Raw genomic sequence first — 15,623 nt, forward strand, 5'->3', positions numbered from 1 at the left:
AAAGTTAACAAACCTAGTCATCAAAATAAAGAAGAAAAACGTAAAATGTCAGCAAACATAAAAACTACAAAAACGAAAGAAACAAAAAGAAATTCCACAAATAAAAGGAACTCAGCACAGGAGAGTAAGAGGAACAAAGAAAACATCAGCACCACACACAAAAAAGCACTACAAAATGACAGCAATAAACTCACACCTATCAATAATCACACCAAATGTAAATGGCTTAAATGCACCCATAAAGAGATAGTGACAGAATGGACTAAAAAAACAGTACCCATCAGTATGCTGTTTACAAGACATACACCTTAGAAACAAAGACATAAATCTTTAAAAATCAAAAGATGGAAAAAAATATATCAAGCAAACAGCAACCAAAAAAGAGCAGAAGTGGCAGTACTAATCTCAGATCAAATAGACCTTAAGGCAAAATCCACCATAAAAGACAAGGAAGGGTATTGTATAATGATTACAAGGACAATCCACCATGATGACATAATCATAATAAATATCTACACATCCAACAACAAGGCTCCAAAATACATTAAAAAAACTCTTAACAGCACTGAAAAGAGAAATTGACATTCCACAATAATAGTAGGAGACTTCAACACACCACTCTCCATAAAGGACAGAACACCTAGAAAGAAACTCAACTAAGATACAGAAGATCTAAAGGCCACAAGCAACCAAGTTGACCTCATAGACATGTATATAACACTCTGTCCAACAGCAGCAAAGTATACATTCTTTTCTGATGCACATGGAATGTTTTCCAAAATAGACCACATCTTAGGTCACAAAGCAACCCTCAGCAAAATCCAAAACACTGAAATAATACAAAGCATTTTCTCTGATCATAACACCATAAAAGTAGAAATTAATAACAGGAAGAGCAAGGAAAAGACATGAAAACTGAATAACACTTTGCTTAAAACCACTGGGTAATAGAAGAAATGAAAGAGGTAATAAAAAAAATTCCTAGAGTCAAATGAGAATGAAAACACATCATACCAAAACCTCTGGGACACAGCAAAGGCAGTGCTCAGAGGGCAATTTATAGCAATAGATGCAAACATCAAAAAAGAAAAAAGGGATAAAATCAAAATGTTGGCTTTACAACTCGAACAAATAGAGAACAGCAAAAGAAGTCCACAGCCACCGGAAAACAGGAGATATTAAAGATCACAACAGAAATAAATGAAATAGAGAATAGAAAAATGGTAGAATCAACAAAATTACGTTGGTTCTTTGAAAGGATCAGCAAAATCGACAAACCATTGGCCAAATTGACAAAAGAAAAACAGGAGAGGATACATATAACCCAAACAAGAAATGAAATGGGGGACATTACAACAGACCTAGCTGAAATAAAAAGGATCATAACAGAGTGCTATGAAAAACTATTCTCCAGCAAGTTTGAAAACCTAGAGGAAATGAACACATTTCTAGAAATACACAACCTAAACTAACACAAACTGAGGTAGAAAATCTGAACAGACCCATAACAAGAAAAGAGATTGAAAAGGTAATAAAAATAACAAACAAAAAAATCTCAGTAACAACAAAAAAGGCCTGGCCCAGATAGCTTCACTGGGGAATTCTACCAAATATTCAGAGAAGACCTCACACCAGTACTATTCAAACTATTTCAGAACATAGAAAAGGAAAGGATAGTTTTGAATTCATTCTGTGAAGCCAGCATAACCCTGAGACCAAAACCAGGCAAAGACACCACAAAAAAAAGAAAATTACAGACCAATATCTCTCATGAATATAGATGCAAAATTCTCAGCAAAATTCTAGCCAGTAGAATTCAGCATCATATCAAAAAAATAATACTCCATGACCAAGTGGCATTTATACCAAGTATGCAAGGATGGTTCAACATTAGAAAATCAACATAATCCACCACATAAATAAAAGAATCACATAATCATCTCAACTGATGCAGATAAGGCATTCGATAAAGTCCAACACCCATTCCTGATAAAAACTCTCAATAAAATAGGTATAGAAGGGAAATTCCTCAACAAAATAAAGAGCATGTATACAAAACCAATAGCCAACATCATTCTCAACAGAGAGCGGCTGAAATCATTTCCCTTGAGAACAGGAAGAAGACAAGGATGCCCTTTATCACCACTCCTATTTAACATTGTGCTGGAAGTCCTAGCTAGAGCAATAAGGCAAGAAAAAGAAAGGGCATCCAAATTGGAGAGGAAGAAGTAAAACTATTTCTATTCATGGATGATATGATACTATATATAGAGAACCCCAAAGATTCATCAAGATAACTACTGGAACTAATAGAAAGATTTAGCAAGGAACAGGATATAAGATAAACATACAAAAGTCAGTTGGATTCCTATATACCAATAAAGAGAACGATGAAAATCAGGAAAGCAATGCCATTTATAATAGCCCCTAAAAAAATAAAATACTTAGGAATAAATCTAACAAGGGACGTAAAAGACCTATACAAAGAAAACTACAAAACACTACTGCAAGAAACCAAAAGAGATCTACATGAATGGAAAATGGCAGCTAACAGACACATGAGGAAATGCTTGCGATCACTAGCCATTAGAGAAATGTAAATCAAAACTACAATGAGATACCATCTCACCCCAACATTACTGGCACGAATCAAAAAAAACAGCAAAAAAAAAAAAAAAATATTGGAGAGGCTGTAGGGAGATTGGAACTCTTATGCACTGCTGGTGGGAATGCAAAATGATACAACCATTTTGGAAAATGATATGGCACTTCCTTAAAAAGCTAGAAGTAGAAATACCATACAATCCAGCAATCCCACTCCTAGGACAGTATCCTAGAGAAATAAGAGCCATCACATGAAAAGATATATGCACACCCATGTTCATTGCAGCATTATTCACTATAGCAAAAAGATGGAAACAACCTAGATGCCCATCAACAAATGAATGGATAAACGAACTATGGTGCATATACACAATGGAGTGCTATGCAATGATTAAGAACAATGATGAGTCTGCGAAACATCTCACAACATGGATAAATCTGGAAAGCATTATGCGGAGTGAAATAGGTCAACCACGAAAGGACAAATACTGTATGAGACCACTATTATAAAAACTCATGGAAAGGTTTACACACAGAAAGAAACAATCTTTGATGGTTACAAGAAAGGGAAGGGGGATGGGAAAACAGTAGATAGTAAACAAACAAACAAAACCCATTGCCGTTGAGTCAATTCCAACTCATAGTGACCCTATAGGACAGAGTAGAACTGCCCTATAGTGTTTTCAAGGAGTGCCTGATGGATTCGAACTGCTGACCTTTTGGTTAGCAGCTGTAGCTCTTACCCACTATGCCATCAGGGTTTCCAACTAGATAGTAGTAGATAAGTGGTGACTTTGATGAAGGGTAAGACAGTACACAATACTGGGGAAGTCAGCACAACTTGACCAAAGCAAAGCCATAGAAGCTTCACAGACACATCCAAACTCCCTGAGAGACCAAGTTACTGAGCTGAGGGCTGGGGACCGTGGTCTCAGGGGACATCTAGCTCAATTGGTAGTACATAGTTTATAAAGAAAATGTTCTATATCCAACTTTGGTGAGTAGTATCTGGGGTCTTAAAAGCTTGTGAGTGGCCATCTAAGATATATCTACTGGTCCCACCTGTCTGGAGCAAAGGAGAATGAAGAAAACCAAAGGCACAAGGGAAAGATTAGTCCAAAGAACTAATGGACCACAACTACCACAACCTCCACCAGACTGAGTCCAGCACAACTAGATGGCGCCTGGCTACCGCCACTGACTGCTCTGACAGGGATCACAGTAGAGGGTCCCAGACAGACCTAGAGAAAAATGTAGAACGAAATTCTAACTCAGAAAAAAAAGAAAAAAAAGATCAGACTTACAGGTCTGACAGAGACTGGAGAAACCCTGAGAGTATGACCCCTGGACACCCTTTTAACTCAGTACTGAAGTCACCCCTGAAGTTCACTCTTCAGCCAAAGATTAGGCAGGCCTATAAAATAAACAGTAACACATGTGAGGAACTTAGTTCAATCAAGTATATGAGACCAAATGGGCAACACCAGCCCAAAAGTAAAGACAAGAAGGCAGGAAGGGATAGGAAAACTAGACAAATGGAAATGGGGAACCCGAGGTCGAGAAGGGGAGAGTATTGACACATCGCGGGGTTGGTAACCAATGTCACAAAACAATTTGTGTAGTAATTGTTTAACGAGAAACTAATTTGCTCTGTAAACTTTCACCTAAAGCACACACACAAAAAAATTATAGTCCATACACACAAAACAAAATAAAAAAATAAAAGCAACTAGTAATTCTGAGTGCCCTATCTCCATTTTGTGGAGAATTGACTTTTCTTATTCTGTTTTGTTGGTACAACTTAATGAGTAACACCCTGTCCTAAGGAAGGTTTAAAATAAAGACTTCGAAATATCTACCTCCCTTTAAACATGTTTTAGGAGCACCTGGGGTTCTAACTACCGAAACTAAACAAAGGCAATCATTTCACAAAACCTTTCCCTTCCATCTCTTCTGTGTCTGTGAGTGGCACCACCACTTTCCCAAGCACTTATTCCTAAACCTTATCATTATTTTTGATTGTTCTTTCTCCTTTGTCTCACTTCACTAGTCACCAAATCTTAGTAATTCTGACTCTAAAATAGTTCTCAAATCCATTTTTTGTCTTTGTATATGTCCTGGAACTGCCTTAGGACTTTTCTCCTTTTCTGTGGACTATTGTGGTGGCCTCTTCAGTGTTGTGTGTATGTGTTTTAATCTCCAGACTCTTACATGTTCCAGTCACTTCTGTGCATCAATTTCAATGTAGTCTGCCTAAAGCACACCTCAGACTATTGTCTGTTCCCCCAGCCCAAAAACATTCAAAGACTCCCCATTACTTGCCGCAGCAAGAACAGACTGTTTGCCCTGATAGCCAAGATTATCCATAATACAGCCATGACCTTCCTTTCCAGGGCTTTGTCTCTAATACAACTGTTCTCAAACTTTTTTGTCTCAGAACCTCTTGACAGTCATGAAAAGTATTGAAGATCCCAAAGAGCTTTTGTTTGTATAGGTCATTTCTATCAATATTTTTCATATTGGAAAATAAAACTGAGACATTTAAAAATATTTATTAATTCATTTAAAAATAACAAAGGTAAGCTGATTATATGATAACATTAATAACATTTTATTATGAAAATATCTATTTTCAAAAAAAATCACTGAAAAGGTATTGTTTTACATTTTTGCAAATATCTTTAATGCCTGGCTTAATGGAAGACAACTAGATTCACATATCTGCTTCTGCATTTAATCTGTTGTGATATCATACATCAGGTAGCCTCTGGAAAACTCCACTGAACACTTGCAAGAGACTGAGAGTTAAAAAGCAAATAACATTGAGCCATAGCAAGGAATGAAGTACTGATTATACTACAACATGGATGAACTTCAAAAACATTATGCTAAGTAAAAGAAGGCACACACAAATGGTCATAGATTAAATTATTCCATTTGTATGAAATATCCAGAATAGTTAAACCTATAGAGACAAAAAACAGATTAGTAGTTGCCAGGGGCTGGGGAGAGGAGGAAAAGGAGAGACTGTTTAATGGATAAGGAGTTTCCTTTTAGGGTGATGAAATTGTTTTGAAACTAGAGATGTGATGATTGCACAGCATGGTGAATATTACTAAATGCCACTGAGTTGTACATTTTAAAATGTTAATTTTGTGTTATGTGAATTTTACCTCAATAACAAAAAGAACAAATAATATCTTAGTATTATAATGAAAATCGTTTTGACCTTGCAGACTACCTCGAACTGCTGCCCTGATGTTCTCATACTGGTCCTCAGCACACAGAGAATTATGTGTTTTGCTCCAGCTTATTGATAGATAAATCTTACAGTTTTGTAAACTGGTACTATTACTACTAAGAGATTTATTTTTATTTAGGTCTTTGGATTCTTCATTAAGATTAAGATTGCATCTCTTAGAATCCATGAGAAAGTGATTTGGGCTTATAGCTATTATTAGACAAAAATGAATTCTCTAACCAAGATTATTTACTATTATATTTACATTTTGCAAATTTTTCATGGGTAGTGAATGCATAAAGATAATGCAATTTTGATTCTCCCTCAGTAAGGTATTCAGGGGGTCTGCAGTTTAGGATTGTGATTGTATTTATCATTTTGAGTTTATATTTTAAGCCATCTGTCTTGTCTGCATTAGCTTGATTTTGTCCATAAGTTTTGGTGCTATGTTTGTGAAATGGAATGCTGACATTACTGCTCTTCTGCTTCCAGAGAGCCAGCCACATTACACACAGGAGACATGGAAGACCCATCTAGTTGCTTCACATTCCCATCTCCAGGTGAGTTTTCAGCAAAAGCACAGAAATAGGTCCTGCTTAAAACCCTGTGGTGGCTTCCCATTTCCATGAAAGCAAAAGGCAAAGTCCCTACAGTAGCCTATAATACCTCATTAACTGATTCCACTTCTTACTGTTCTCTCTCCGTTCGTTATGCTTTATCATCCTTGCCTCCTTGTTGCCGTACCTTGAACCTGCCAGGCGCACTTCCATATTAGGGCCCTTACAACCACTGTTCATAAGCATTTTAGCCCCTCACCTTTAAAGCCTTTGCTCAGATGTCACTTTCTCAATGAGACCTACCCTCACCACTTTAATTAAAAATTGCAACCTTCTGACACTCCCAGTCCCTCTTACTTTTTTCTTTCTTTCTTTTTTTTTTTTACTAATTATCTTCTAACATACTATATAATTTTCTTATTTATTATGTTCATTATGTGTCACCTCCTGCTAAAAAAGCTGCACTGATAACTCCATTATTTAGACCTTTGGATCTTTATTTGTACTTTTTCTCTGGGTTTTCTGTCATGTCATCTTGTGAACTCATATGCTTGATTGTTTTTTATTGTGTAACAGTCATTATATTTGAAAAACTGTACAGACGATTTGAGGCTTAGAATGAGGTTACCCTTCTTCCAGAGAGCATTCATGCTTGCTTCTGGCAGGCTGCTAAGGACACCAGCAATCCCAGGTCACTTTAATCCAATCAGTACTTAAGATAATTTGAAGCTAGGTCTCAGGACTTCCCAGGGCAGTTATATTTCCAGTTCACCCTTAGTCATAAAAACCAAAAACCAAACCCATTGCTGTCGAGTCAATTCTAACTCATAGTGACCCTACAGGACAGAGTAGAACTGCCCCATAGAGTTTCCAAGGAGCGCCTGGTGGATTTGAACTGCTGACCTTTTGGTTAGCAGCCGTAGCTCTTAACCACTACACCACCAGGGTTTCCTTAGTCATAAAAGATAGCCTTTTTCAGTTCCAGCCCAAAGCCTGGGTATTTACCAGATCACCCTCTTCCCCATTACTGGGAACGTTTTCTCATGAAAGTTCCATTTTTAAGAGGTGCCATATGCACTTTTTAATTAATGCCACCCCTTTTACTTTTGTTCTTGCAAAATTTTAGCAAGTCCAACTGTGAAAAATCCAGTTTCTCGTTCATTCCATTCTTCTCCCAAGAAGTCTCCAGTGCACTCACTCCTAACTAGTTCAGTTGAAGATTCAATAGGTTCCACATCACAGTACAGATCCACCAAACCTGTTCATTCACCTGATTCTGTTAAAAGTGAGTATGATATGGTATTATTGACTAGATTAATTGATTTCTTATTCTGAATTGCAGATTCTTTTCCATATTCAGAATTAATAAGATTTTGCATATAAATATACAAGCTTTAATTGATATTGTGTAACTAAAGTGAGTTTTATTTAGATAGTATAACTATTGAATAGACATACACACCTTAATAAATATAGATATTTATTAGATATAAATTAGATATTATATGTAAATATTATCTTTTTCTCTGACATGAATAATGAATTTTTCTCTATTTTATTATAAGATTTTGAGTCTTAAATGCTGTGAGTGACTTTTCTTTTTTACTTAACGTTCCCTAAAATCATGGCTGTCCTTCAGTCTCTGCCTTTGTAAGTACAAGTGTCCATCATGCAAACTTGTCAAAATTTTCTCATTTAAAAAGCTTTGTCATTTGATAAGACAGATGGGAAAAATGGTTGGATTTAGAATAAATGCCTGATGCACAGGTGGATGTTCAATATAGGTGTGTCATGATATATGACAGTGACTCAGACAGCCCCACGCTCTGTGGTATTATTCCTCCTGATAAGAGAGGAGCTAGGCAAGTTGTTGCTTCATTGTCAAATCAGCTCTTCGTCTTTTGAAATGCTATGCCTTCCACATCTCTAGATCCTAAAAAATATGAAAGTCAGAACCTAGTGATAGAGTTTAATACATTGTCTTTTTTTTACTTTTTTCTGCATTTATCTCCATATTTTATGTTCCTAAAATACTGATTAGTATTTTTGAAGGTTTAAAGTATCGAATTATTTAACTGTTAGAGCAGTGATTATTGCAGGACTAGAGCAATGCTACTTATCACCTCATACTTAATTTGTGCTACATAGTAGCATCCAAAAAAACGAAACCCGTTGCTGTTGAGTCAATTTCAACTCAGAGTGACCCTGTAGGTCAGAGAAGAACTGCCCTGTGGGGTTTCTAGGAGCGGCTCATAGATTCTAACTGCCAACCTTTTGGTTAGCAGCAGCACTTCTAACCACTGGGCCACCAGGGTTCCCATAGTAGCATAGCACCTCCTTTTTCTATTTCCAGTTATCAGATACTTACCAGACGTCATATATTTCACGTTTTTATTGTTAAGTCTCTCTAAGAAACTCAATGTTTTTCCTCCTTTTGAACTAAAATAATTCCTAGATGATCGTCTTTAATACTAGTATCTGTAATGAAAAGGGTGTTTTTTGATAGGGAAAATGAGGCACCAAATAATATCCTCAAGATTATACAGCTAGTTAGAGGGTAAGATCGAAATTTAAATCTTCAGATTGCCAATCAGGTGTTTTTTAGAGGTTGACAAACTTAGCGTACTTACTAGAGAATAGCTTGCATGCTTCTAGCCCCTCTTTAGTTGCTACTGCCACATTTTTTCCAGGTTCACTGCTGCCATGTCAGCATCCATACTGTCCTCTCCCATCATATAATACCACCCTTATTCAGGTGGCAGCAATTAAAGTGGATACTGCCTCACATGCATTTAAAAATGTTGCCAGTGTCCATATTAGGTCATGCTATCCTAAACCCTAAGTTAATGGAGTTACTCATGTTTGGTATGAAAAGCTGTCATCTGTAATGCAGAATGTTCATTAAACTTGACATGTTTGTCTCACCTATCCATTCAATGCTGTGTGGTTAATATAAGTAAAGTAGGATTGATTTGACACAAAACCAAACAAGTTAGTATGGCAATATTTCAACAAGACATGTGTTTTTCTTAATTCTAAAATAGAAAAAGTTTAAAGTTTTCTTTATTTTAAAGGAAAGGTTGTTGAACCTGTCATCAGGAGATTTATAAAAAGAAATTTTGAATAGACTTTTAATATCATATCTAAGCAATTTTCTAATAGCTTCACAGTCTCAGCCGATAGAAACAACAGGAAAAACATGCAGAAAGCTCCAGAACAGACTGGAAAGCTTACAAACTTTGGTAGAAGATTTACAGCTGAAAAACCAAGGTAAAGTGTTCATTTTTGGAGAGATCTTCTTTCCTATAAGAATATTCACCTTTCCTTCATGTTCAGCCTCCTAACTTCTATATGCCCAGTGAAAAGGATATTGAATTAGCACATCCAAAACCTTAGCCAAAATATGAGGGTCTTCACCATGACTCACCTCTGCATTAATTGTGTGACCTTGGGCAGGTCTCTTTATCCCTACCCTACTCTTTCATCTAATAGGGATGATAATATGAGGTTCTCCCTATTACAGTACAAAATTCTAAGAGAACAAGACAGTTATTGGAGAAAATTGAATTTTTAATGTTCTAAATGCATTTTTTCAGAGTTAACGCTGTTACAGAGTGGGCAAAAGTTGTAGAGCAAAAAATTAAATCCTTACTGGTCTGACAGAGACTGGAGGAACTCCCGAGGCCTTAAGACACCCTTCTGACCTGGAACTGAAGCCATTCTCAGAGGCCACCTCCCAGCCAAACAATAGACAAGCACATAAGAAAAACAATAACACCCGAGGAACATACTCCTTAGAACAATCAATTATAAGAGATCAAAAGGGCATTATCTGCCCAAAGCAAAGATGAAAAGGCAGGGCCCATAACCCATTGCCCTCGAGTTGATTCCGACTCATAGTGACTCTATACAACAGAGTAGAACTACCCCGTAGAGTTTCCAAGGAGCGCCTGGTGGGTTTGAACTGCTGACCTCTTGGTTAGCAGCTGAAGCTCTTAACCACTATGCCACCAGGGTTTCCAAAAGGGTAGGGGAGAGGGGTAGAAAATCAAGATGAAAGAAAATGAGGAACTCAGAGTGGAAATGGAGAGAGTGCTGACACATTGTGGGGAATGAAACCAAGGTCACGAAACACTTTATGTACAAACTATCGAATAGGGAACTAACTTGCTCAGTAGACTTTTACCTAATGTACAATTAAAAAAAAAAAGAGTTAACACTGCTGAGCGACCCTCAGTAGGACACGTTTCAAGTGGTTTTTTACATGGAGCTTGCCCAGACACTGTCTTTCTCGTCCCTGTCAGGTCTGTAGACAAGCCATTTGCATTGATGGTAGCCAGGATAGGATTGCAGTTGATAGCCAGAAAACAAAATAATAGTTTTTAGCCTTACACAGGATTTAAATTAGGATAGTGCTGTAAGAAATTATGCCACCTGATGCATCACACAATAAAAAGATAAGCCATTTCTAAATATACTCTATTTAAATAAGAGAGTATTATAATCTGCAGGTGATGGACCGTGGACCATGGGAGGGCTATTGTATTTATGGCTTTTCTGATATAACATCTTCATAAATCCAGAAGCCAAGTAAATTACTTAACCTCTTCCTTGCTTTGTCAGAGAGAAATTAATTTTGGAGCACATGTTATTCTTATTTCATCTTTCTATCCCTAAAGAATATAAGTTGCTGGATAAATGAAAATAAATATTTGTCTAAGAACAAATCCTTATAAAAATGAATTTAACCTTAATATTACTAATAGTACTATCAGCATTTATTGACCACTTACCAACTATGTGCCAGGCCCTGTGCTCAGTGCTTTATTTACATTTTCTTCATATGATCCTAACAACAACACTGGGAAGTGGCTACTATTCTGTCATTCAAAGACGAGGAAACTGAAGTTAAGAGCACAGTAGTAAGTCCCTAAGTTCTAAGTCAAAGAATAAGTAGCAGAGCTGGGACTTAGTCCTTGCAATTTCTGACTCCAGAAATCCACGTTTTTTTAAGAACTAAGATTATATCAAACTGTTGTTAAAGGAAATTCCAAATTCTTTATGATAACTAGAGATTCCTGTGTATCTGAGTATTGAAAAGTGTTTGATTTTAGTTTTTGATTATAGTGTTTGATTTTAAACTTATAACAGAGTTTTAAAGGAAGATTCATTATCTTATTGCCCCCATTTTTCTTCACACTGACTTATAGTTCTGTGTTCATTTGATTAATGCCACCATGTAAAAATCCAAGTGGATGACATGTATTTGTTTTAGAAAAAAAAAAGACCTTTTTTATTTAGATGGAATGTCTGAATGGAATGTCTCATGGACATTCTGAAACAAATATTTTAGAGAAAATTTTGGAAGCATTTATCAAAATTTGAAGTGTGCACACTTTTTGACCCAGAAATTCCACTTCTGACAATTTATTTTACAGGAAATAGTTGTACAAATGCACAAAACTCTATACAAAAGTATCTACTACAGCATTGTTTATAAAGAAAAAAAGGAAACAACCTTTTAAAATTTTATTTACTAATATTTTGGTACATTCATATAATGAAATAGTGTGCCATCATAAGAGAACATGAGCTGAACTGGAAGGATGTAGACACTTGGTTAAGAGAAAAAAAAGCAAGCTCCACAGGAATTTATACCACACATTTCCATTTGTATAAAGAAGAAAACTCTGTGTGTGTGTACATGTGTGCGTGTGCACAACACGCACGTATTAACCAAACTGTTTACAGTAATGAACTGCTAGGCCTTTTCAGCCAACTGAGGGAACAGAGAGGAAGACTGACACTTCTGAAGTGTTTGTATTATTTACAATTATTATGTATTACTTCTTTAAGGAGCCCTGGTGGTGCAGTGGATAAACACAGCTGCTAATCTAAAGGTCAGCAGTTTGAACTCACCGGCTGCTTCTTCAGAGAAAGACCTGGCAATATGCTCCCATAAAGATTACAGCAAGAAAACCTTAATGAGGCAGTTCTACTCTGTCATATGGGGTCACTACGAGTTGAAATCAATTCAACAGCACCTCACAACAACATTTCTATAATAATAATTATTGTGCTCATTTAGAACAACTGAAGGAATAAAGATTTACCCTTAGATCTGCTCCACAACACCAGCCTTTTAAAAATTATGCTACATTCCCATTTTAAAGAATGTCTTTAGCTCAGAATATATCTGTTCTATAGTAATGTACTGACCTTTTAAGAAGCACTTAATAGAATATAAAGCCTCAGTATATTGTGCTATTCTAACTTTTGTTTTATCAACATTTTCAGCAATGTCTTCAATGATAAGAAACCAAGAAAAGAGGATACAAAAAGTGAAAGACCAGGAAAAAATGTTACTAAAATGATACATTGCTTGCCTATTCTTTACAAAGGGTTGATGCCTGGTTAATTGTGGTGTTACTTGTAATTAGTGCCCTGTGTAGTATTTTTTTCTTTTTATGTAAAAGTTTAATAAAAAATATCCTGTCCTGTAAACTCTGTTTTGAACTGAACTATTCTTGAAGGCTCTCAGTAAAATTTAAAACAGTAAAAGCTAGATTTGGAAGTATCCATATATTATAAGAAGGAGCTCTGATGGTACAGTGGTTAAAGTCCTCGGCTGCTAACTGAAAGGTCAGTGGTTTGAACCCACCAGTGGCTCCATGGAAGAAAGATGTGGCAGTCTGCTTCCATAAAGAGTATAGCCTTGGAAACTCTATGGGGCAGTTCTGCTCTGTCCTGTAGGGTAGCTATGAGTTGGAATTGACTCGATGGCAATAGGTGTATGTATTATAAGGTATTTATGCTGTTAAGACCAGTGTGTTGGAATAATTGTGCATTTTCGTTATCTTTACTGGTTCTGAGAATAAAGAATGCAGGTTTTTGTTTTTTTTTTTTCAGCAAAAAACAAAACAAAACAAAAATCTTGGGGGTGGGGAAACTTCATTCACATGAAAATGAAAGATGTGGTGTAATGCCTGGACAGCAGACGAACTTCACCGCACTAACAGGAGCTCCTTTTGTGATCCTGAACTCACTGTTTGGTCTGTCAATATCAGTGAAGGTAGTCAGATAACAAAACGTTAAGGCCCCTAATTGAAAGTTTCAGAAAAGTTTCTCTTTTCACATATTAAAAACCGTATAAAGAAAGAAAAAAAGTTAATCTTTAGCAAGTGGCTAATTTCCACAGATTGAATTAGATTTAGTCTGCCTTAACTAGATTTTAGTAAATTAAGGTTTAAAAAAAATTGAGGTGAAATTCACATAACATACATTTAACTATTTTAAAATGTATAATTCAGTTGGCATTTAGGTTATTCACAATGTTGTGACACCACAACCTCTTTCTTGTTTCAAAACTTTTTTATCACCCTAGAAAAACACCCCATATCCATTCATTAAGTAATCACAGCTCATTTCCCTCCCGCCCCCATCCCCTGGTAACCACTAATCTGGTATCTGTCTCTATGGATTTGCCTATTCTGAATATATTTAAATTAGGAGTTTTTGTATGTGAACCAAATAGCATAAGACAAGAAGGACAGATATAAAAATGTTTTAGTTGTGCCAAAAATATCAGAGACAATGTGGCAGATAGCTAGCTGTTTAAAAAAATAGTGCTCGTTTTCATAGTACACCTACTCCTCACTTATCGACTATCTCATTATTCAACATTTTGCATTTACAACAATAGTAAAAATATACTATCCTACTATTTTGTGCATTAATGACAAATATTTGGCTGTGACAAATGCAAAGATGCTATGCAAGAGTAACGCCGGCCATAATGGTTATGTGTCAGCTTGGTTGGGCCATGATTCTCAGTGGTTTGGCAGTTATGTAATGATATAATTCGGCAGTTATGTAATGATGTGGTCATCTTCCATTTTCACATAATGCCGATTTTCACATAATGACCTGATCTTTGGAACCTAACCATGTCATTAAGTGAGGAGTTGGTATACAGAATTGTCACTGAGAAACATCTGCCCAGCTATGGGCTCTGTTCCCCAGCCTCACTCCCCTCACATCTATGTGTGGACACCTAACCAGTTCCCACTAATAGGATGTTACATTTCCAAAGGTGGCATTTTCAGGTCAAAAGTGTTATTTAATAAGAATTTGTGTTTTTCCTCGCTTTATTTGCCCTTCCACCACCTGACTGTAGAAGACAGTGAGGTCCCGTCCTTGGGCAGAAGGATCCTGGGTGACTGACTCTCTGCAAGGAATACCTACCAGGAATACCAACCTCAGACTGTTACGAGAGCAAAAAATAAGCTTCTGTTGTTACAGCCTTCTTACATGTATGGTGTCTGTTACAGCAGCTAGCAATAGCCCTAACCAGTCAGATAATAAACTGACTAAGCAGGGCATACAAACTCTCACAAGGAAATCCTTGTGTTTCTGCTGTAAAATGACAAGGGGATGTTAGCACTCTAGCACATCCAATTTTAAATAGCAATTTTTTAAAATATAAAATTTAATTTTATATGTATCTCTTAAATCAACTGGTTTTACTGCAGTTTTTTATTTCATCAAGTAATGATAAAATGGCTACTGATAGAATTCTAAATAAATTGTTACTGTAAACTGTTTTACTTTCACCTGATGGGAATGCTTGGGCGTTCTGTGCACTAACATGCAGAGTGTTACATGTATATAACATTCTGTACATGTGGTGAATGCCTTGTAAATGAATCTGAAATTCATTATTATAAAGTATGTAAGATATATATAAGGATTTAACATAAAAATGCCATGAGCCAAAAACTGTCATAGTTTATTTAAGCACCTTCTAACACTATTTTCAGGAGTCTGTGGGTGGTACAAACGGTTAAGCTCTCTACTACTAGCTGAAAGGCTGGCAGTTTGAAGTCACCAGAGGCACCCCAGAAGGCAGGCCTGGCGATCTACTTCCAAAAGGTCACCGTCTTGAAAATCCTGTGGAGCAGTTCTACTTTGCACACATGTGGCTGCTATGGGTTGGAATCAGCTTCATGGGTTTATCCTCTTTTGGCAAAAGACTGTTACCAGGATTAAACATTGCTTTGCCAATAGAAATTACACTTATTTACGGTTGTTTTAACATTTAAGAATTTATTTTCACCCATGTTCATTGCAGCATTATTCACAATAGCAAGAAGATGGAAACAACCTAAGTGCCCATCAACAGATGAATGGATAAACAAACTATGGTACATACACACAATGGA

General features: G+C 36.4%; 1 protein-coding gene across 3 annotated transcripts in view; it reads left to right on the forward strand.

Moving 5' to 3' along the window:
• Positions 1–12,910, forward strand: part of CCDC158 (coiled-coil domain containing 158) — a 79,861-nt gene extending 66,951 nt beyond the window's left edge. For all 3 annotated transcript variants that reach the window (XM_012557493.1, XM_023737628.1, XM_004383126.2), the window contains 4 exons: positions 6,338–6,405; positions 7,529–7,687; positions 9,565–9,672; positions 12,700–12,910. In XM_012557493.1, coding sequence (XP_012412947.1) covers positions 6,338–6,405; positions 7,529–7,687; positions 9,565–9,672; positions 12,700–12,776 — 412 coding nt within the window. In that variant the 3' untranslated portion in view covers positions 12,777–12,910. The remainder of the gene's footprint in view (positions 1–6,337; positions 6,406–7,528; positions 7,688–9,564; positions 9,673–12,699) is intronic.
• The last annotated feature ends 2,713 nt before the right edge of the window (positions 12,911–15,623 follow it).

The sequence above is a fragment of the Trichechus manatus genome, unplaced genomic scaffold (assembly GCF_000243295.1).
Source record: "Trichechus manatus latirostris isolate Lorelei unplaced genomic scaffold, TriManLat1.0 scaffold00105, whole genome shotgun sequence".
In the NCBI taxonomy this organism is placed as follows: domain Eukaryota; kingdom Metazoa; phylum Chordata; class Mammalia; order Sirenia; family Trichechidae; genus Trichechus; species Trichechus manatus.